The sequence below is a fragment of the Microtus pennsylvanicus genome, chromosome 3 (genome assembly GCF_037038515.1).
Source record: "Microtus pennsylvanicus isolate mMicPen1 chromosome 3, mMicPen1.hap1, whole genome shotgun sequence".
NCBI lineage: Eukaryota > Metazoa > Chordata > Mammalia > Rodentia > Cricetidae > Microtus > Microtus pennsylvanicus.
The window spans coordinates 82,481,124-82,505,000 of record NC_134581.1 but is presented as its reverse complement, the minus strand read 5'-3'; the positions used below and the strand labels follow the sequence as shown (position 1 = coordinate 82,505,000).

The 23,877-nt window shown below is 35.5% G+C and overlaps 2 protein-coding genes across 2 annotated transcripts; both read right to left on the bottom strand.

The window, feature by feature from the left end:
• Nucleotides 1-5,472: 5,472 nt before the first annotated feature.
• Nucleotides 5,473-6,405, bottom strand: LOC142847162 (olfactory receptor 8B3-like). Its single transcript, XM_075967890.1, has one exon. The coding sequence runs from the start codon at nt 6,403-6,405 to the stop codon at nt 5,473-5,475; it is 933 nt and encodes a 310-aa protein (XP_075824005.1).
• An 11,564-nt stretch (nt 6,406-17,969) lies between these two features.
• Nucleotides 17,970-18,905, bottom strand: LOC142847161 (olfactory receptor 8B3-like). The gene has a single exon (XM_075967889.1). It carries the CDS (start codon nt 18,900-18,902, stop codon nt 17,970-17,972), a length of 933 nt encoding a protein of 310 aa, XP_075824004.1. The 5' UTR covers nt 18,903-18,905.
• Between the last annotated feature and the right edge of the window lie 4,972 nt (nt 18,906-23,877).

Genomic DNA, 23,877 nt, shown 5'->3' with positions numbered 1-23,877 from the left:
CCTAGATTCTGGTTCTTCTTTTCTGTGGGAACAATGCTCATTATTTGCACTCCACAAAGCACAAACTAGGGTGAGTACTAGGGTGATTTACATTCCTCCCTCTGTATCCTAAAGGGAGAAGAAAATGAAACAGAAGAGAGATGAGCAATCCTCTCCCACTCCACTCTGCTTTTTTTCTATGATTTTTCTAGGAGTTATGTTAGAATTAGAATACTTAACACGGTTGTGTAGATCAGTTGTTCTATTGTGTCTGGGAGAGAGTGTCATTGTCTAACTCTGAAAATCAGGCTGAACTTACACTCACATTGTTCTATCAGCTTTTCCTTTAGAAGTGCTAGGATTAAAGGAAGGCATTATATTTGTTTAGTACAAAATATTGCCAATCTATATAACGGTAAAATCAAAGGTGGAGCTACTGTTTCCAGGTTGTTCAGTCATTTCTCAGTACATTCCCTGGGATTATTAGAGATAGTTGTCAATTGTGCTTTTCCTATAATTTTGCCTTTTTCTCTCCCTTAACTTTTTAGAGAGCTTGGTTGTGGCAAATGTCCCTTTGAGGATTAAATCCATTCTCTTGGGCATAACAGAAGAGACTGACCTTAAAGTTCCCCTCTTCTTCCTCTTTCTATTAATATATATGGTAGCTACATAAGGAAATTTGGCCTTGATTATTCTAATGGTGCTGAATTCTCACCTTCACACTCCCATGTACTTTTTCCTCCTTAACTTGTCTCTTTTAGACCTCTGTTATTCTTCACTGATTACAGCCAAAATGTTGATGAACTTCTTACTGAAGAAGAATGCTATCTCATACACAGGGTGCATGACAAAGCTCTACTTGTTTTGCTTTTTTGGCATTTTAGAATGTTACATACTATATGTTTGTCAAACATCCTCCTGAATATTAACCTTCATCAGGCGATGAAAGGAGACAAAGACAGAGACCCACACTGGAGCACCGGACTGAAATCTCAAGGTCCAAATCAGGAGCAGAAGGAGAGAGAGCATGAGCAAGGAACTTAGGACCGCGAGGGGTGCACCCACACACTGAGACAATAGGGATGTTCTGTCCGGAACTCACCAAGGCCAGCTGGCCTGGGTCTGAAAAAGCCTGGGATAAAACCAGACTCGCTGAACATAGCGGACAATGAGGACTACTGAGAACTCAAGAGCAATGGCAATGGGTTTCTGATCCTACTGCACATACTGGCTTTGTAGGAGCCTAGGCAATTTGGATGCTCACCTTACTAGACCTGGATAGAGGTGGGTGGTCCTTGGACTTCCCACAGGGCAGGGAACCCTGATTGCTCTTTGAGCTGATGAGGGAGGGGGACTTGATCGGGGGGAGGGGGAGGGAAATGGGAGGCGGTGGCGGGAAGGAGGCAGAAATCTTAAGAAAGAAAGAAAGAAAGAAAGAAAGAAAGAAAGAAAGAAAGAAAGAAAGAAAGAAAGAAAGAAAGAAAGAAAGAAAGAAAGAAAGAAAGAGTTAATAAGAAGCCTGAGTTAATGGGCCAACCAGTTTATAACTAATGTAGACCTTCTCTTTGATTTCTTTGGGACTTAATGATTGCGGAAACTGGGCAGGACAGAAACCCTGACAACACTTACCACTTTTTCTTCAATAAAGATTTTTCTTCCTGAAAAAAAAAAGAAAAAAGAATGTTACATACTGACACAATGGCCTATGATTGTTACATGGCTATTTGTAATCCACCGTTGTATAACAATTCTATGTCCCCTAAATTGTGCTTATATCTCATGCTTGGCTCATATTTGATGGCACTATCTGGTGCCATGATCCAAATTATTCGCATGCTTCGTCTGACCTTCTGTGATGGAAATACCATCAACCACTATTTCTGTGACCTCCTTCCTTTGCTATAGCTCTCCTGCACCAGTACCTATGTAAATGAACACAGCTATTCTTTGCAGCCAAAGAAGACATCATTGTGCCCATAGTCATCATCTTTACTTCTTATGGTTTCATCCTCTCCAGCATTCTCAAAATCAGGTGTACTTCAGGCAGGTCCAAAGCCTTCAGCAATTACATTTCCCACGTAATTGTCATTTCTATGTTCTTTGGTTCAGGAGCCTTTATGTATCTTCAGCGATCCTCAGCTGGGTCTTTGAATAAGGAGAAAATTTCTTCTATCTTTTATACTATCATGGTTCCATAATAAACCCCTTAATCTACAGTTTGAGGGAAAAAAAAGTTATTAAAGTTGTTCTGAGAAAAACTCTAAATAGGAGAATATATTATTCAGATTTCAATTTTACCTTTGTCTGTTGTTAAACTTTAGAGAAATTACCTGTGCCTAGGGCTTTCTGAGTGAAGGTTTCTTGTCACACTTCTTCTACCTTGAGCTCATAAGTTTAGAGTTACATTGTTTTCATACTTTTCATTTAAAGGTATTCTTTATTAATTACCATTGTACACATTATCCTATAATAAAAATTAATTCTTAGGTCTTTGAGAATTATACTAGGTGTCTGCTATGATATGTAGAACAACAGTCATATTTGCCACCTTAAATGAAACATGAATCTATCATAAATTTCTGCTTTGTCCATCCTCTCCTGGGTATGAATACATCATTTTCAAATGTGGATGATAGATACATAAATCTATTATTTCCTTGACTGCTGCAGGTGTAAATATTGTGTCATTCATTCCTCAAGTTTTTCAAAGTATTAAAAATGCAATTGAGTTGATTTAGTTATTTGTTGATATCATATATTTAGGATCTTTTTAAAAGCAGAGCACCACGTCTGAAGAACTTTAGGGTTTGAAATTACATAATATTTTTGTTGTTGTTCATTGTGTGAATGCAATATAGAAGATACAAAGAAAATATAATCATACAGAAGTTGTCCCAAATGAGAACTGCATTAGTATTATATATTGCCTTTTACAGGACAATTAGGAAGTATACCCAACATGTTTATCAGTAATATTATAGAGATGAAGACAAAAGAATTTTGAGTTCCAGACCACCCTCTGAATTCATTCTAAATAGACATTTGTGCCTACCTTTTTGGTTATCAGAAATTTAAAGAATAGACGACAACAAATATTCTTTTCTATGGGAATTCCTTCTGCAAGAAATGAAGTAAAATCTAGGGACCATTATTCTGCCAGAAGAGGAAGTTGTCCATTGTAGAGAGATTAACAACTTTCCAATTAATTTGCTAAAAAAAAAAAACTGATCTTCAAGGAGAGATAGAATTGAGAAAGCAATGAAAAGGACCACATATTGGCCCGATATCCTAGTTGTACTTTGTTTTGTCTTTTATTTTTGTTGATTTATAGTATTTAGAATTACTATTGTATATTTAATTACTGTTGCTTTATTTTATTTCAATGTATTTTCTTATTGTAGAAAATCCATAAAGTAAATATACATGCCTGATTACGTCACCATATATAGGTATATTTTCAAGGATTATTACACCTGAACAGTCAGTCATTCAGTACATAGTGTTTTAAATGAAGAATAATATTCTTCAATAAGATTATACCACATTTTTTTAATATTCATTCATTTACGGATGCATAATTGGGTTAATTTGACTTTATTCGTTAGAAATTATCATTTTATAAACACTATTCATTTGTGTTCCTATTTGTTCAACTCCTCATGCATATTTACATACAAATGCTATAACAAGTGATAACTCAATTTCTACCATTTACAGAATTACCAGATTGCTCTACAAAGTTGTAGAAAATTGCATGTTTTGAAAGGAGGCTAGAGTATTTTTGATTCCTATACTTATTAGCACATAAACACCTGAACTGCCTCCTAACTTCTCCTGGAAAAAAAGTCGTAGTTAAAAATTTCCCAACTTAAAAATTCTATAATCAGCAAATTCAGTATAGAATTCAACCAGACAATTAAAGAAAATCTAACATTAATGTTTTTTAAATTAAAATGAATGGAAGAAACATTTTCAAGCTCTTTTTATGAAGCCACTTTATTTCCCTGATACAAAAATCACACAAAGACTCATGAAAATATAATATTATATATTGATATTCTTCATGAACATAGATGCAAAAATTCTCAACAAATACATCCAAACCAAATTCACGAACATGTGAAAAAATTATCCACTATACTCAAGTTGGCATCATCAGAGATTCAGGTATGATTCATTATATTTTAATCAATAATCATAAGGTGCCACACAAACCAAACACTAAGAGCAAAACAAAGCAAAATAAAGCAAAACAAAAACAAACAAGCATACAAACATGATCATCTCATAAAACGTAGACAATGCCTTTGAAAAATCCAATATCCCTTCATTATAAAAGTCTTGGAGAGAATAGGTATATAATGCACATATATCATCATGGTAAAGGAAATTTACATAAATCTGAAAAAATCATCTTACATGGAGAAGAATTTAAAGCATATTCACTCAAATTATGAGCAAGATAATGATATCCACTCTCGCCATATCTAGTCAATATAGTACTTAAAACTATATCAATAAGACAGTTGAAGAAGCATGGCGGTGGTAGTGCACATGTATAATCTAAGCACTTGGAGTAGAGGTATGTGGAACTCTGTGAGTTTGAGGACAGGCTGGTCCATATAGATAATTCCAGGACAGATACACACACACACACACACATACACACACACACACACACACACACACACACACACACACACACACAAATACTAAAAGCAAAAACAAAAAAAGAACCATAAAAAGCAAAACGAAAATTAAAGAAGATTAAAGAGATAAAAAGGTCAGGAAGAAACCAAAATATCCTTATTTTAAGATAATATTTGGTACATAAAAGACACTGAAGACTACACAAAGAAACTTCTGGACCTAATAAACAATTTGTGCTGGTGAGAGTGTAAACTTGTACAGTTACTTTGGCAATCAATGTAGTATATTCTCAGAACATTGGGAATAGTTTTACCTCAAGACCCAGCTATACCATTCTTGGGGATATCCCCAAAAGGTACTTAATCATTTCACAAGTGCACTTTCTCAACAATGCTCACAGCAGCTTTATTCATAATAGCCAGAACCTGGAAACAATAGAGATGATATTCAAATAAGGAATGGATAAAGAAAACATGGTACATTCACACACTTGAATATTTCTCAACTATTAAAAACAATGGCATCATAAAATTTGCTAGCAAATGGATGGAAAATATCATCCTGAGTAATTTCACAAAAATAATTGTTGATGGTAGTTTCACGGAAGTGAAAAAATTGAAAACAGCAAATCTGAAAGTTTTCCATCTAATTGAGAAGACTCGAATTTCTTTCATGATAAGAAAGTCTAAATTTTACAAATATTATAATAATTTGTGCTGCCTCAAAAACTGAAAAAAATTAAATATATAAAAAACATAGACTTAAATTATACAGTTGAAACATTGTGTATGCACCGAAACTGTGTGTGTGACAAACCAAGAGGCATAAATACAACTTGTATAATCAAAAGTTACAGCGGCTCAAGCTTTTCATGAGGGCAACTTTAATATCTTTGTTTCTCAAGCTATAGATTAATGGGTTCATCATGGGAACTACATTGTTGTAAAAAACAGAAGAGATTTTTCCTTCATTCATAGACCCTGCTGAGGAGGGTTTGAAATATTCAAGTGCACCTGAAACAAAGAACAAAGAAACAGCAAGAACGTGGGAGCTGCAGGTGCTGAAGGCTTTGGATCTGCCCTCAGAAGAACGGATGTGGATGATGCTGGAAAGGATGAAACCATAGGAGATAAAGAGGGTTGAAGTAGGAACAAAAATGTTGATGCTCCCAGTAACAAGTATTATAAGCTTGTTTGCATATGTACTTGTGCAAGAGAGCTGAAGCAAAGGAGGGATATCACAGAAGTAGTGGTTGATGGTGTTGGCATCACAGAAGCTCAGTCTCAGCATGCATGCAGTGTTAGCTACAGCATTAGAAAGTGCAATAAAGTAGGAACCAAACATAAGTATCAAACATAATTTTGGAGACATGACAACATTATACAAGAGTGGATTACTGATGGCCATGTAGCGATCATAGGCCATTGAAGTCAACACATAGCATTCAGATACAGCAAAGAATATAAAGAAGTATACTTGAATCATACATTCCACATAAGAAATTACATTCTCCCTTAATATGAAGTTCATCAGCATTTGGGGAGTGAACACAGAACAATAGCAAATGTCTATAAAGGACAAGTTAAAGAGAAAAAAGTACATAGGAGTGTGCAGGTGAGAATTCAGCACAGTCAGAATTATTAAACACAAATTTCCCAATGCAGTGATCAAATACATTGCTAGGAACAGAAAAAACAAGGGCATTTGGAGTTCAGGCTGATCTGTTAATCCTATCAGAATAAATTCAGTCACCAGAGAGACATTTACTGAGTCCATTCTTCTCTAAGGGAATCTGTAGACAAAGAAAATAGACCTTCATTAGAGGAAGATCTGCACTCTTCGTGGATCCTTCCCACCTGTGACAGTTTGTTAGTAATGTTTCTTCTAGGCTGCACTAATCACATAGAATCAGGTGGTGAAGCCACAAACTATCTTAAGTCAGAAAGCAATTGAAAATTAATTTTATTATGATTTCTGAAAAATATCACAAGATTAAGAATACATGAAGGATTACACCTTTTCCCATCTCCAGTCTTCCCAACTACAGCCCTCCCCACAAAATTTGCATTGCAATGAGAGGCCTGGACAGTATATTTTTGGTTGTTGCTATAGATTCTCTGTTGTGGTACAAATGAAAAAGATGTGCTCAAACTAAAACTAAAATAGAAAAAGAAAAGGTAAAAAAGAACATTTCCTGTCCCTTTGTAACAGAGTCAAGAATTTGGAAGGCCTGAATCCTGACCATGCAGGAAAACTCTACTGGAGATGTTGCAAGTCCATGGCCAATGCTTCTTAACACTCTCAGATCATCCTGAATGTTTTTGTCAGCCAGGTTCACTTAATATTCTTTTTACTCAGGAAAAGAAAGAAACTTGCTGAAGCCCATCATATATTTAGAAACGTAAAGGGTTTGGATTCAGATGGAGGGAAAGTGGTGAAGATCTCAGAGGATTTGTTTCAGGAAACTGTAATCATAATATATTAGATGAAAAACAATCTCTTCAATAAAGTAAAATAATAATAAGAAAAATTCTTAAAAAAATAATACAAAGGAGAAAATGACTGCTATTAGTATTCCTAGAATTCAGTACTCACAGTTTTCAGGCCAAACTTAGATCAGTCTTATTTTCCCATTTTCTATCTATCTGGATAAAAATTTAAGATTCAGAGATTTCAGATCTTTCAATTCAAAGAAGTTATATACAAGGCTTAACTTTCCTGGACCAGTTTGTGAATTGTAGAGGATGATTTGTGATTAAGTTTTTGAGTTTACTGTAGAAGTAGAAAAAGTGGCCCTTTAAGCTCTGGAAGTGTGGACTTATAAGCAGGGCAGAAGAATGTCCACGTTCTTCTTCAAAGGAGAGTATTTAACTAGAAAAAAGGGGGCTGAGAAAATTGTATTATGCATGATTCATGACCCTTATTTCCCAAGAGACCCACAATTACACTCATGCACTCTAGAGAATGTGCAGTCTGCAGTGTAGATATTGAGATAGATTCTTGCCTCTCCAATTAGCTTAATATCTAAAGGGACATCTGAGCTTGGGGTTTGTCCTCTCTTGCTTCCTGCAATTGAGTGAGAATTACCCATAGGTCTTTCTGCTGACTATAGCTGAAATTTGTAGAGTGTTGTAGAAAGTCACCTTCAGTGCTGTGGTATCAGCAACATCACAGACACTACTTAAAAACTTTATTTCTGAACAAGATTGATATCAGAAGACATGCTAACATGGAAGGGGAAATTTTCAAGGGGACTCAACCAGAGTCAAAGTACTGAAGACAGTTAAAGAATGTTAGAAGTGCTACAAGTAGTCTTTTTTAGAAAAGAAACACGCTCCACTTGGCTATCCAATATCAGAGGGTCAGCTGTGAAGCAATAAAAAGAAGTAACATTATATGGACTGAGAGATTGCACACACACACACACACACACACACACACATATAAATATAAATATATAAATATACATATATATATATATATTTGTGTGTGTGTGAATATAAATGATTATATATTTAGCAACAATTAAGGAGATAGTAGCCCTGAAATTTAGAGAGAACATGGGTGTGCAGGAAAAGTTGGAGGCAAGAAAGAAAGAGGAAACACTCTTTTTCCTTTTTTTAAATATATTTTATAAACAGGCATGAATTTTATATGTACATGGGTATTTATGTTTGGGAAATAATTGAAGCTAATAAACACTGAGTGCAGATATTAAAAATCAAATGTGGGCACATATGGTGGAAATATGATCAATGTGTCAATGGTTTTATATAAAAATCATGTTATGCAATATATTACTATGTATAACAAATATATAAAATGGCAGTATTAATGATAAATAATTTGAGCTCAAGATATATATCTTAAAAGCATGATATATAATATTCAAATATAAAATTTCAAATTTTTTTATCTAATATAAGACAAATAAATTTTAAAAATAAACCTTTTAAAAAATTTGAAAAAATACAGATTTACAAAATGTGAGTATTTTATTAGTAAGACCACAGATAAATTTATACACTTGGAAACACATACCAATAGGAAGTGCTACAAATGTATTTAATTCACATCATATAATACAACGTACATTAATCAGCAAACAAGCTTTTGTATGGCCTAAGCTGAAGAACATTTCATTTTTTCTCTAAAGAATCAATAAAAATGTGATACTTAAAGTCAGTCTTAATTCTGGGATGTAAATTATATGCAATAAAGAAACAAATTGTTGGGCGGTGGTGGCTTACGCCTTTAATCCCAGCCTTCAGGAGGCAGAGGCAGGCGGATCTCTGTGAGTTCGAGGCCAGCCTGGTCTACAAGAGCTAGTTCTAGGACAGGAACCAAAAGCTATGGAGAAACCCTGTCTTGAAAAATCAAAAAAAAAAAAAAGAAAGAAACAAATTGACAGGTGACTTGTCTATTATGAATCATTCCACACTTCTTCAAGAAACTCTTACTTCCTCATTAATATTTTTTTGATATAGAGTTCTCCTTGGCTATTGGTTTGGCTTCAGTTCATCCAACTGAGATTGGATTAAAGTTGAATGGATTCAACATATGTTGGATTTCATTCATTCTAAAAATGTTCTAAATGTGCCCCCATGGCATACACATTTGGATGAAGCATTTCAAACAAATAATTAACCATTTGTAATTTATTTAGATGTCCTCAGAAAACTCTTTAAAATTTTCAAAAACTATTTTCAAAATTTGTTCCTTCTGCTCCAACTATAACTGCCCCACAGTGAATGCTGCTGTTTTCAGATGGTGCGCACTAACCACCAAATGCATACCCTCTTGCTCTCACTTACAAATCAGCATGAGACTCTTCTAAGATTGTGTATTTTATAGTTGTTCAGTACAGAAATAATAATTTCAACTTAAATCTTTCTGTCCCATTTGAAATTAATATCCTTTTTAAAACATTTGAATCTTAATAATTATTGAATGTCTCTTACCTGTTTAGATGTCTGAAAGAAAACTATGTTGACTAAATCAAGATACCACAATATTAAACTTGAAATTGCAGGATCCAGATACAGAAATAGACAGAGACATAAATATGAAGATCTAATGGTATTAGTGTATTATTATTGGGTAGCTATCAACGCAAACATTGACTTTCTCCATGGTATCAGTGCACATATCTCTCTATTTTTTATGTTTTTTTAAATTTTTCCTCATGATATTTTTGACATGGTAAAACACTAACAACAGCACTCTCCAAATGATGTGCTTATTGCAGGAAGCTTTGCGCTCTTCCAAAAGATTTGGGTTGTTTTGTTTCCCATTTACTTTCTTTCTAAACTGTGTTATCTTTTAGAATTTCTTCACTGACTTCCTTGCTCATGTTCTCCCTCCTTCTGCTCCTCATTTGGACCTTGGGAGCTCAATCAGGGGCTCCAATGTGGGTCTCTGTCTCTATCTCCATCCACCATCAGACGAAGGTTCTATGGTGATATACAAGATATTCATCAGTGTGGCTACAGGATAAGGCCATTTCAGGCTCCCTCTCCTCAGCTGCCCAATCAACTAGCTGAGGACATATCCATGGACACCCGAGAACACCTCTAGAGTCAAGTCTCTTGCCAACCCTAAAATGGCTCTCTTAATAAAAATATATTCTTCCCTGCTCCCGTATCCACCCTTCCTTTATGCCAAGCATCCCATTCCCCCAAGCTCTCCCCATCCTCTCCTTCTCACTTTTCTGTCTCCCCTTACCCCCATCCCGCACCCACCCACTGAGACGGTGGGGCTGGTCTAATTGGAGCTCACCAAGGCCAGCTGGACTGGGACTGAAAAAGCATGACATCAAACAGGACTCTCTGAACGTGGCGGTCAATGTGGGCTGACTGAGACGCCAAGGACAATGGCAGTGGGTTTTGATCCTAGTGCATGTACTGGCTTTAGGGAAGCCTAGCCTGTTTGGATGTTCACCTTCCTAGAACTGGAGGGGGGAGGACCTTGGACTTCCCTCAAGGCAGGGAACCCTGACTGCTCTTTGGAGGGGGAGGGGGGAGGGGAGTGCAGGGAGGGGGAGGAAAATGGGAGGTGAGGAGGAGGCAGAAATTTTTAATAAAAATAAAATAAAATAAGCATCTCTAGAAAAAAAAATCTTCACCGAACAGTATGCTACTCAGGATCATGCTTAATGACCACATAATTACTAAATGTCTAAATGTTTTATGCCTTATTTTCTAGGTTTTTTTAATGATGGTTCTTGATAAAGGCATTTGTTAGGTCACACTAGTCACATTTGTTAAGACATCTCATCTCACCTAACGTAATATTTATTCTGAATAATATGCAATGTTGTTCCTGAAAAGAATATGCCATTTGATAAAAATTATGTTGTGATAATGTGATGTTCTCTAATTTTATTCTAGCTGTGTTATCTTCCCATTTTGAAAGCTTTATAGATGATTTTACTGTTTTAAATTTTTTGTGCCCAGTTCAGACTTTTAAATTTTTGTCTGATATTTACATTGTCCACTAATTATTGCTTATGTACTTATAATGTTCCTAACTTTTTGTGAATTGATAATGTTGTCACTACACAATGTCTCATTCTTTGAATTCACAGTGTTTAAGGTCTACTTTGTCAGCTAAGCCGACTGGGTTTATGCTGCTGTTTGTTTTCACTTTCATACTCAGTCCTTATAACTGAGGTGAGTCCCTTTTAAGAGACTATAAGGCATCTTGGACATGGTTATTTAGATCAGTTCATCTTTTCTATTTGAGGCATCAAGCACTTTCATTTAGTATGTTATTGATAGGTGCAGTATTTAATTACTAATGATATTTGATTGTCTTAGGTTTGTTTTGCATAATTTTATTCCTTATAATCTGATATCTTTTTTCTTTTTTTTTAATTTATTTATTTATTAAAGATTTCTGTCTCTTCCCCGCCACCGCCTCCCATTTCCCTCCCCCTCCCCCAATCAAGTCCCCCTCCCTCCTCAGCCCAAAGAGCAATCAGGGTTCCCTGCCTTGTGGGAAGTCCAAGGAACCCCCACCTCTATTCAGTTCTAGTAAGGTGAGCATCCAAACTGCCTAGGCTCCTACAAAGCCAGTATGTGCAGTAGGATCAGAAACCCATTGCCATTGTTCTTGAGTTCTCAGTAGTCCTCATTGTTTGCTATGTTCAGCGAGTCTGGTTTTATCCCAGGCTTTTTCAGACCCAGGCCAGCTGGCCTTGGTGAGTTCCCAATAGAACATCCCCATTGTCTCAGTGTGTGGGTGCACCCCTTGCGGTCCTGAGTTCCTTGCTCGTGCTCTCTCTCCTTCTGCTCCTGATTTGGACCTTGAGATTTCTATCTGGTGCTCCAATGTGGGTCTCTGTCTCTGTCTCCTTTCATCGCCTGATGAAGGTTAATAATATTCAGGAGGATGCCTATATGTTTTTCTTTGGATTCTCCTTATTACTGTTGATTTTGTGCTATTAATGCAGTTTGAAAGTTTGTTTTCCATCAACCAGCTAAAATTATTTTATTTGTGATTGTCATGAGGTTTACTAATATATCATTAGTATTGTGCTTTGTGGAGGGTAAGTATAAGCCATTCTAACTACTCTGAAGCAGTTAATTTAACATTGAGTTGTTACGTTGAAACACTACAGATGATTCATAAAGTCACTGTTTCTCTATGTGGTGTGCTATATGCTGTAATATATGAATTGTAAAGGGTTTTAATTCCTATAGTGAACTTTTGAAATGAGGATTTGCTGCTTTGTTCTCAGTCCAGGGATCATTACCTAAGTGCCTACAAGTCAGAGATTGCACAATGTCTTACATTCTTACCCTTTCATTTGTGTTTTCACTGTGTTTGTATTATTCAGTGTGAGACATTGATGTTCAGGCTCAATGTGTTCTAGAAACATGTAAATTCTTAGTCATGTAAATCCAATATGTTTTAAGTTTATGTACACTTGTAATTGGACCAAATAATCTCCATAACTAGCAATCACGTTTTATCATTCACTATATCCAAATTACACATTCTCAACATTTTAAATCTTTCATATATCCATGAGCTCTGGTATTTACCAGTGAGATTTTACTATTTTTAGTTTACAGGTCTTTACTCTTTCCTTTTTCCTATTCCTTTCCCAAATTAATCACCACGAATATGTGAGGAAGTGTATACTTTAAATTCATCCATCATTTATAATAAGTGGAACCTGGATAGAGTTAACTGATCTTCCTCAACTATTGTATTAAGGGTTTGATGTCAGAGTCACCAAGTCTTTTACTTCCATAATTTTCTATGAAAAGTATAAAAATGCTTACCTCAATTGTTAAATATTGTGTCTAATAACTAAAAGAGTTTGATATTTTAGTGGTAATTAAAAAAATATTAAAAGTAAATTGTATGTAATATATAAAAATTAATTTTGTAGGTTGGAAAAAGTAATTGTATGTTTCAACCCTGGTATAATATCCATAAGGACTAAGGATTCATGCACAGATGAAGAAACAAAAGTAATACAAACTAAAAATCGTTTGGACAAGTATTGGGGAGATTATAAATGAAGTATTTTTATATTCCTTATACACTTTTATGAAATAGTAAGATATTCATTGGGTCATTTCTGTCTTGTGACAAAGTGGGAAGAGAGAAAGAAACAAACAATAAACTTTTGTGAAGAAGGTGATTTTGAGATGGGAGTTTAATTTGGGCTCAAATAATAAGGATACACAACCCTCCAAAAAGCAGGGAACTCATTGATTGAATCTCCAAGGATACATATTGGTCTTTCATGCATGAGCTATCACTTGAGACCATTTTACTATCTGTCTTTAGGCTTCTTAAAGAGTCAAAGAATGTTCCTGGTGAATTTTGAGAACATTATGAAATGAAACATATAATAGGAGTTTCAAGTTGCAGGTATCACAAAAAGAACATTGGATTTCTTTCCTCTTGTAGTTCTACTGAATTAAGAAATAGTATTAAGGGCTGGAGAGATGGTTCAGCCGTTAAAGGCTAGGCTCACAACCAAAAATATAAGAAATAGTATTAAGATTACAAGCTGTGACATCAAACTGTTCAGCATTCTCACAAACTAAAGGCAATAAAAAGCTCAGGACCCGTGATAGGCTTTCTAAAGCATAAACAGCAAGTAATAATAACAATGAGCAAACTCTTTTTTCCACTTCCAAATAGGGTAAGTTTTAAAATCTACTCATAGTAATACTTTCATTTTTATTTAACATATTTGATGAATAACTTCTAAGGTGAAAAATAGTATATATGCCATATAATTCTTGGTGCTTTGACCAAACAATAATAAGCTTATTTCTAAAATGACCAAATGAGAAAGCTAATCCATCTGTTGAATTTTTACATATTTATGCTTTGTGGCAATAGATTTGCATATAAAATGTGATAATTAAATTTTAAGCACCATTAGATGTAAGATGTAGCACTGTTGCCTTGTTTATCATTGCTTAACATTTGAAATCAAGAACCTTTTTATGTTTCATAATTGAGCATTCTTCAACTTGGCCAAGCCTCACCTGTTTTACTCTCCTATGGGTTCCAACAACCAACATCCTTCTTTTCCTTCGTGGGAATATGACTATTGTGAATTTCACAAGCAAGGTGATAATACAGGCTTTCCCTTGGAGTGTACTGCTTCTTCTGTTTTCACAATGGCTTCAGCTTGCGACTAGTCCAAGGATACATGTTATACCATTTCTCTTTCTTTAGGAAAGGTTTATGATGCAAGTGAAACTCAAATAAAAATGTCTGAGTACGGTGAATTGGCAATATTCAGAGATCTAGGAGACATATAAGTTGCAGTGTCTTATTTAGTAAACTATATAGCCATTAAAGATTTCAAATTCCTCCAGATTATGAATGTTCCTGAGTATCTTAACTGTCCTTAGATTTGGTTCTTTTCATTTGTGTGGAAGCAATGTTCACGATTTCTACTCTGCAGATTGCAAATTGAGTTAAGTACCAGGTCAGTACCTTATTTCATATCCCAAAATGATAAAGAAGAGAAGGACAGGAATATAAATGAGAAAGTCAGTCCTGATCCATTCCAGTCTACTTTTATCCTCTTGATTTTTCTAGTATTCATGATAAAATTATCATACTTAACTAGTTTAGACTAGCTGTGGTTGTGTGTGCATGTGTATGTGTGTATGTGTGTATGTGTGTATGTGTGTATGTGTGTATGTGTGTATGTGTGTATGTGTGCATGTGTGCATGTGTGCATGTGTGCATGTGTGTATGTGTGTATGTGTGTATGTGTGTATGTGTGTATGTGTGTATGTGTGTATGTGTGTATGTGTGCATGTGTATGTGTGTATGTGTGTATGTGTAGGGAATCAGTGTACATCTCTGTAGACCAGGCTGACCTTATGTTCACAGAGGTTTACCTCACATTTTCTCTAAGTGGTAAGATTAAAGGCAGGCATTATATTTATTTAGTAGGGAAAAATGTCACTTTATATCATGGTAATACAAATTTGATTCTACTGTATTCAAGTAGATTCATGTATTCCCATTACTTTCCTCAGGATTATCAGAGATAGTTGTTAGTTGTGATTTTCCCTATACTTTTCACTTCCCCCACCCAGATATTCTTGAAGAGCAATGTCTGTGGGAAATGGCTCTTTGGGGATGAAATTTATTCTCCTGGGCATAATAGAAGAGTCTTAATATCCAAGCACTAATTTTCTTCCTCTTTGTAGTAATTTATCTATTAGCCACTTTAGGAAATTTGACGCTGATCATTCTAATTGTGTTGAATTCTCACCTTCACACACCCATGTACTTTTTCCTCCTTACCTTATCCCTCATAGAACTCTGATATTCTTCAGTGGTTACACCCCAAATGCTAATAAACTCTTTACTGAAGAAAAATTCTATCTGCTAAATGAAGTACAAATCTAGTTTTGCTATTTTGTGATTTTGGAATGTTACATGCTGATAGTAATGGCCTATGACCATTATTTGGTTATCTGTAATCCACTATTGTATAACATTATAACCTAAGGTATGCTTCTATCCTATGCTTGGGACATTTTTGTGCCATGAAACATACTAGTTCTATGCATCAACTGACCTTTTGTGATAGAAACACCATCATCCACTTCTGTGTTATTCTCTCTTTGCTGCAGCTCTCTTGTACCAGAACTTAATTCAATGAGACAGAGCTGTTCATTTTAGGAGGAAAAGACATCATTGTATCCACTGTCATTGTCTTCACCTTTTATGGCTTCATCCTCTCCAGCATCCTCAAAGTACAGTCCACTGCAGGCAGGTCCAAAGCCTTCAGCCCTTGCAGTTCTTACACAATTGCTGTTTCTATGCTCTTTGAGTCATATGTATTCATGTATCTTTAGTCATCATCAGATGGGTCTAGGGATGAGCATAAAATTTCTTCTACCTTTTATACTATCATGATTCCCAGGATTAATCCCTTAACCTATTCCTTGAGGAACAAAGATGCTAAAGTTGTCCTGAAAAGAAAAAACCTTGAATGGGATAAAGTATTGATCAGAATTTGATTTAATCTTTGTCTGTAGTTAAACCTCGGAGAAATTGTCAGTGACTTTATTGTCACATTTATTTCTACATTGGGAATCATATGTATGAGGCCTTTTTATGTCCATATTGCCCAACTAAGGACAAAGAAAAATTGAGAAGTACACAATATTGTGTTATAATGGTGTTTCATGACCAGTTCTGGGACAACTCACATCACTAAACTTTGGCAAATATCTACTCTAAAGAAATGTACAGTCATCTCTGCCTGATGTTAATGGATGATGTGAATGTTTTACTTCATTTTTTTGATGCTTAATTGATATGTGAAATGGAATAATATCCTTTAGGCAGAGAGAGATTTGTTTTTTAAAAAATACACAGGATTCCACTTTCCTCCCATAAGCTTTCTGGGACAATCTCTATTTAGAGTGAAATGCCTGGCCATGGTTATTGCAGTTTTTAATATTTCAGATGAAAGATTTATAATGATGTTGACTGTAAAAGTTTTATCTACTCAAATTGATTCAGAGAATAGAAAAAATGAGCTCTTCAAAAGTTATGTGAAAATAATCTTTGTCCACAGTAACTTGATTGTGCAAACACAGTACATTTTGCCATATTTTGTTTATTTTTCTAAAAAAAACCATATAGGAATCCCACATAAAATCAACCATCATGAAATTATTTACTTGTCTCTGGGTCTTCCTTCAGGTTAAACTTTTTTGACATTTAACTTAAGCTTTTTGACCTGTTCAGAAAGATGTTTCAGTCTTCACAATATTTCCAGAAAGTTCCAGAAAAGATAAAAGAAGTCATAGAAAGAGGCTTCCATTTCTGCCCTGCACTGTCTGAATCCTTCTCCCTATTAGTTTCTCAATACCACCATCTCTATTTATTAATTTAGCACTTCTCATTCTACTTGTACCAAAAAAATAGCCTGTCTTCATTTCTCTATAAAATAATCTTCATTACTGAAAACAATATTAATGTGCAGTCATTATATTTATAATGCTCCATAGAAGAAAGCTAATATTCAGATAGTAATATAATTTTCAGAAACCCTCCGTGATTCTTTGCAGGAAAAGGCTCTTATTTACTCACTGTTTGTCTGGGAGTCTTACTTAATGCCTGTTATAAGCACTCTTTTCAGATCTTCTTTTCTTGAATTATTAGACCCTTAAAACATTCATATTGTTTCATTTTTAATTTTGTAGCCAAAATTCCCATAGCCAAAAATACTTACTATGCTTGAAACCTAGACCCATTATGAAATTATACAGTTTCATTAAGCAATTGATTGCAAATAAATCACATCAATGACACTGACAGTTGGAGGGGATATGTTGCTTCACAATGGAAGAAATACAGCAAAGAGCAGAATCAGTAGTTTGATATACATTTAAAGAAACAGCTTCTAAATAAGTTAGCCCTACATAGAGTGGAAACTGGCATACTAGTGTTACTTTATTGACCATTTGAGGAACTATTTTAGATTATGAGAAGAAGAAAACAATCAGTTTGTAATGAATGGAGGGAAATGAGTAGGTTGCTTAATATCATCATTTTTAAATAGAAATAGAATAAAAAATAGTGTAAATGACAAGAATGAAGGCAAAGTTTCAAAATATTAAACCAAATTTAGAAGGTTCAATTTTTATGATATAAAAAGCTGAGGATTCATTATGATTCCAAAGGTTTCTGCCTATTCAAAAATTGAATAAATAGAATATTTTCTTGAAAAGAAAAACAAGGTAAATTATACAGCTGAAGTATTGCCCAACAATAGAAACGAAATCTGTGACCAAAATAAGAGGCATAAAAACAACTTGGTTAGCTAGTCAAATGTTCCTGCTGCTTAGGGTTTTCCTAAGGGCAACTTTTATATCTTTGTTCCTCAAGCTATAGATTAAAGGATTCATCATAGGAACCACATTGGTGTAAAAGACAGAATAGATTTTCCCTTCATTCATAGACTCTGTTGAGGAGGGTTTGAAATATACAAGCACAGCTGAACCGAAGAACAGAGTAACAGCAAGGATGTGAGAGCTACAGGTGCTGAAGGCTTTGGATCTGCCCTCAGAGGAACTGATTTGGAAGATACTGGAGAGGATGAAACCATAAGAAACAAAGATAGTTACAGAAGGAACAATGATGTTGATACTACCAACAACAAACAACATAAGCTCATTGACATATGTGCTTGTGCAGGAGAGCTGGAGCAAAGGAGGAATATCACAGAAGTAGTGGTTGATGATGTTGGCATTACAGAAGGTCAGTCTTAGCATGCATGAAGTGTGAACCACAGCAGTAGAAAATGCAATAAAGTAGGAACAAAACATAAGATTCAAACACAGTTTAGGAGACATGACAACATTGTACAACAGTGGATTACAGATGGCCATGTAGCGATCATAGGCCATTGAAGTCAACACATAACACTCAGAAACAACAAAGAAGATAAAGAAATAGAGCTGGGTCATACATCTAATGTAAGAAATTACATTTTTCTTTAACAGGAAGTTCATTAGCATTTGGGGAGTAAACACAGAACAATAGCAAATGTCTATAAAGGACAAGTTAAAGAGAAAAAAGTACATAGGCGTGTGGAGGTGAGAATTCAGCACAGTCAGAATTATTAAACATGAATTTCCCAATGCAGTGACCAGATACATTGCGAGAAACATAAAGAACAAGGGCATTTGGAGTTCAGGCTTTTCTGTTATTCCTACGAGAATGAATTCAGTCACCAAAGAGACATTTACTGCATCCATTCTTCTGTAAGTCAATCTGTGGAAACAGAAAATAAACCTGCCTTAGAGGATGATCCCTACTCAGTCATGGATCCTTCGTACCTATGAGTTATATGTAGGTAATGTTTCTTCCAGCCCAGACTAATCATATAGAAACACCTGCTGCTCCCATTGAGTCAGAAATCCAGATGTACCAAATTTTAGTATTATATTTGAAAATGGAGAAGAATACATTATGAAAGATTTAACCTTTTCCCATCTCCAGTTTTCCTTCACAGCTACATTAAAACTGAGAGCAGATTACTGGACAATTCAGTGCCTTTTCTGTGGTATGAATGAAAAACATCTGCCCAATTTAAAACTTAAAGAACAAGAATAGGTCGTAGAGAAAGTGTTTACTATTTTCATGTCACAAAGTCATTAATCTGGAAGACTTGAATTCTGAGAATGTAGAACTACAGTGGAGATGCTGTAACTTATTGGTTATGTTGCTCCTTAACACTGTTTGATCCCACTGAATGCTTTCTTCTGCAGGTATCACTTGAATCTCTTTGGCACAGAAATGAAGACATTTTCTGAATCCCATCATTTATTAAGAGAAACTTAAAGGGTACGGATTCAGAAGGGAGAGGTGATGGGGAGGAGGGGAGAATCTCTGAGGAGATGAGGGTGAGAAAACTGCAATCAGAATATATTTTATGAAAAAACATCTAATTTAAGCAAAACAAAAATTTAGGCAAATATTGAGAAGCGAGAGAGAAAGAGAAAGAGAAGTCTGTTTCTATACCTTAAATTCAGAAACTCACAAGTTTCATTTCAAGCCTTCGAACTCTTACTTTTCCACTTATTTATGTTCATGTATATAAATAACCGAGATTTAAAGGTTCCTATCTGGAAGATAAGCACATAATTTAATTTTTCTGTACCAATTTCTGAATTGCAGAGCATTATTTCTGATTAAGTCTTTGTGTCTTTGCCGAAAGCAGGGAAAGGGCCTTTTAACCGCAGGATGTGTGAGGTTATAAGCAGGCCAGAAAATTGTCCAGGCACTTCCTCAGGAAAGAATTTAAATCAAAGAAGGGGCTGAACAAAATATAATACACCCTGGATCATTATCCTAATTTCCTGAGGGACCCACAATTATACTTATCTTTTCCATTCCCTTTAGAGAACTTTCACCCCCAGTTTAGATAGAAAGACAGATTTTTACCTTCACAATCTTGAGATCTGAAGGGAAATCCAAGTTTGGGGTTTCTCTTCTTTTGCTTCCTGCAGTTAAGTAAGAAATTGCCCCCAGGTGCTGCTCCTGACTTAATAAATTCCGTGTCTGTAAGTTGTAGAGTACTGTAAAAGTCACTTACAGTGCTTTGCAACCATTATCATCAGAGATGCTACTTAAAAAGCGCATTCCCGAGCAAACATAATATGAGGAGCCATGCTAAGATGGGGAAAAGACTTAAGGGGGGCTTCAGCCAAAGTTGAAGAACTGAAGATAGCCCAGAATACTAAGAGTGCTGCAAATAGTCTATTAGTGAAGAAACATGGATATATGATATCAAATGATTAACTGTGAACTCCTATAAAGGCCGCAGCATAAAGTTAGCCATGTCGATATGCAGCCCACTGTTTCTTCTACAAATGGCACCCAGACATGGATAACTGAATCCTCAAAAAGCCTGAGAAAGCTTGGGAAAAAATAGAGTAAAGCATGTTTTCTTGATAGCAGCAATTTCTCGGGTCTGCTCTGCTTGCTAGAGGCAAGCAAGCGCTCTCATCTAAGAGAGGCTTCCTGACTCAGCTTTAGCTGCAAAACCCTGCAGCTCTTTTAAGAGGTCCTGCTACAAAACACTTAAATGGTGTTGATGAGAAGCTGAACCCATGGTTTTCAGTTTTCAGTCATAGAAAAACAAAAATAAAAACAAAAACCAAAAACTGCGCTGTTTTAAAATGCTGGCTTTCTGAGCCATTCTGCCAGGACAAACTGAGTCTTTCAGGCAGGTGGTTCGTGTGGCTTGCAAGACTTTTTTGACTCCCCATGGGAAGCTTTACCCTCTCTGAGGAGTAAATGGAGGTGGTATGGGAGTGGAAGAAGAAAGGTGGAGAAAGCAGGAGGAGGGGAGGGAATAGGAAATACATTTGGCATGTAAACTGAGAAAAGATAGTTTTTTTTAACTAAATGAAATATATAGGTCAATAAAATCAATAATAAATAAATAAACAAAATAGAATTATTCTCAAAAAAAAAGATTCAGACAAACCAGAGAAGGAAAGAAAATATAAACCTCTATGGTTGGTAACTAGTCACCATATAAATTTTTTTTAAATGGACTCATATGCAAATAAAAAATACACTGAAAATAAATTCTGTGTTGGCAGCACCAGTTGGGGTCCCAACACTGAAGAAGAGACACAAGTCTATATTCCCAACTTAGAATCTCTCTACAATTGATAAAATCTCACAAATTAGAAATTAGTTCTTTCCAATAGAGTCTCACTATATAAAAATATTCTTTGATTATGTGGGTTTTTTGTTTATTTCTTCATTTTTCTTTTTATTTAATTGTTTGTTTATCCCTCTTATACTGTATCCAGACCAGTTTCTCCTCCCTTCTCTCCTTCCAGTACACTTCCTCATACGGCCTCTGCCCAGATAATTTCTCCTTCAGTTCGCTTTATAAAATGGCAGTCCAATCACAAACAATTTTGGCATATCAAATTATATTAAAACTAGACACATTCTCTCATATTAAGGCTGAATGTGACAAATGAGTAAGAGGAAAAGGGTTCCAAAATAGGCAAAAGAGTCAGAGATAAGCTCCTCTTCCACTGTTAGAAATCCCACAGGAACACCAAGCTAACACAATCATAATATGTGTGCTGAGTATATAGATCAGACCCATGCAGGCTTCCTGATAACCTTTCTGTCTCTGTGAGTCCATAGAAGCCCTGGATAGTTGATTCTGTGCGCCCATTTCTTGTGGTGTCCTTGACCCCTCTGGCTCATATTATCCTTATTTACCCTCTTGTGGAAAATTCCCTCAGGTCTACTTGTTTGCCTGTGGTAAGTGTATCTATTTCCATCAATTGCTGTATGAAGCCTTTCTAATGATAATCATTCTAGACTCTAGTCTACAAATATAGCAGAAAATCATTTGGGGGTAGCGTGGTTGTTGCCTTCTAACTTTAATCCGTGGTGATCTGATAAGACACAGGTGGACACTGATATTTTTTTGTATCTGTGGAGGTTTTCTTTGTTTCCGAGTATGTGCTCAATTTTCGAGAAGGTTCCATGACCTGCAGAGAAGAAGGTATATTCTTTCCTATTTGGGTGGAATGTTCTATAGATGTCTGTTCAGTCCATTTGCTTCGTTACCTCCAGTAGTTCTCTTAATTCTCTATTAGGTTTCTGTCTGATTGACCTGTCCATTGCTGAGAGAGGTGTATTGAAGTCTCCTACTACTAGTGTGTGTGGTTTGATGTCTGCCTTGAGTTTTAGTAATATTTCTTTTACATAAGTGGGTGCTTTTATATTAGGGGCATAAATATTCAGGATTGAGACGTCATCCTGATGAATTGTTCCAGTTATGAGTATAAAGTGTCTATCTCGATCTCATCTGATTGATTTTAGTTTGAAGTCAGTTTTGTTAGAAATTAATATGGGCACACCTGCTTTTTTCTTAGGACCATTTGCTTGAAACACCTTTTCCCAACCCTTTACTCTAAGTAGATGCCTGTCTTTGTGGTTGAGATGTGTTTCTTGCAAACAGCAGAATGTTGGATCCTGTTTTTGTATCCAATCTCTTAACCTGTGCCTTTTTATAGGTGAATTGAGACCATTAATATTAAGTGATATTAATGACCAGTGGTTGTTTATTCCGGATATTCTTATTGTCTTTGGAAGTAGAATTTGTTTGTCTCCCTTCTTTGAGTTGTGCTAGTGAAGGGTCGCTAGAAGCCTCAGTTATTGTAGGCAGTGTTGGCAATGTTGGATTCCTTGGGTTGCGATTTTCCTTCTATTACTTTCTGTAGGGCTGGATTCGTGGCTACATATTGTTTAAATTTGTTCTTATCCTGGAATGTCTTGTTTTCTCCATTTATAGTGAACGAAAGCTTGACTGGGTATAGTAGTCTGGGCTTGCATCCATGGTCTCTTAGCTTCTGCAGTACTTCTATCCCGGACCTTCTGGCTTTCATTGTTTCCATAGAGAAATCAGGTGTAAGTCTGATCGGTTTACCTTTATAAGATACTTGGCCTTTTTCCTTTGCTGCTCTTAGTATTCTTTCTTTAACCTGTTTATTTTGTGTTTTGATTATTATATGGCAAGGGGATGTTTTTCTTTGATCCAGTCTGTTTGGTGTTCTGTATGCTTCTTGAATATTCAGAGGAATATCTTTCTTTATGTTGGGAAAGTTTTATTCCAGAATTTTGTTCAAAATATTTTCTGGGCCTTTGAGCTGTGACTCTTCTCCTTCTTCTATTCCTATTATTCTTAGGTTTGGTCTTTTTATTGTGTCCCATAATTCCTGAATGTTTTGTGATGAGAATTTGTTGGCTTTGCAGTTTTCTTTGATCAGTGCATTTATTTTCTCTATGGTGTCCTCAGAATCTGAGATTCTTTCTTCTATTTCTTGTATTCTATTGAATATGCTTATTTCTGTAGTCTCTGCTCATTGACCTAGATTTTCCATATCCAGCTGGTCCTCAGTTTGTGTTTTCTTCCTTGCTTCTATTTCAGTTTTCAATTCTTGAACTGTTTCCATTACCTGTTTGATCGTTCTTTCTTGGTTTCCCAGGGTATTATGTACATATTTACTCATTACTTCAAATTTTTGGTTATACTTCTCATCCATTTCTATAAGGGCATTTTTTACATGTTGTTTGAGGGACTCTATTGCTTTCATAAAGTCAATTTTTTCCACTTCTTTTGTGTTAGGGTGTTGAAGACCTTCTGTTTCAAGATCATTGGGTTCTGGTGTTTTCATGCTGTTTTTCAGA

Bases quoted from the DNA above. Each gene is read 5' to 3' on its own strand.
- LOC142847162 (XM_075967890.1), bottom strand. From the start codon at position 6,405: ATGGACTCAGTAAATGTCTCTCTGGTGACTGAATTTATTCTGATAGGA.
- LOC142847161 (XM_075967889.1), bottom strand. From the start codon at position 18,902: ATGGATGCAGTAAATGTCTCTTTGGTGACTGAATTCATTCTCGTAGGA.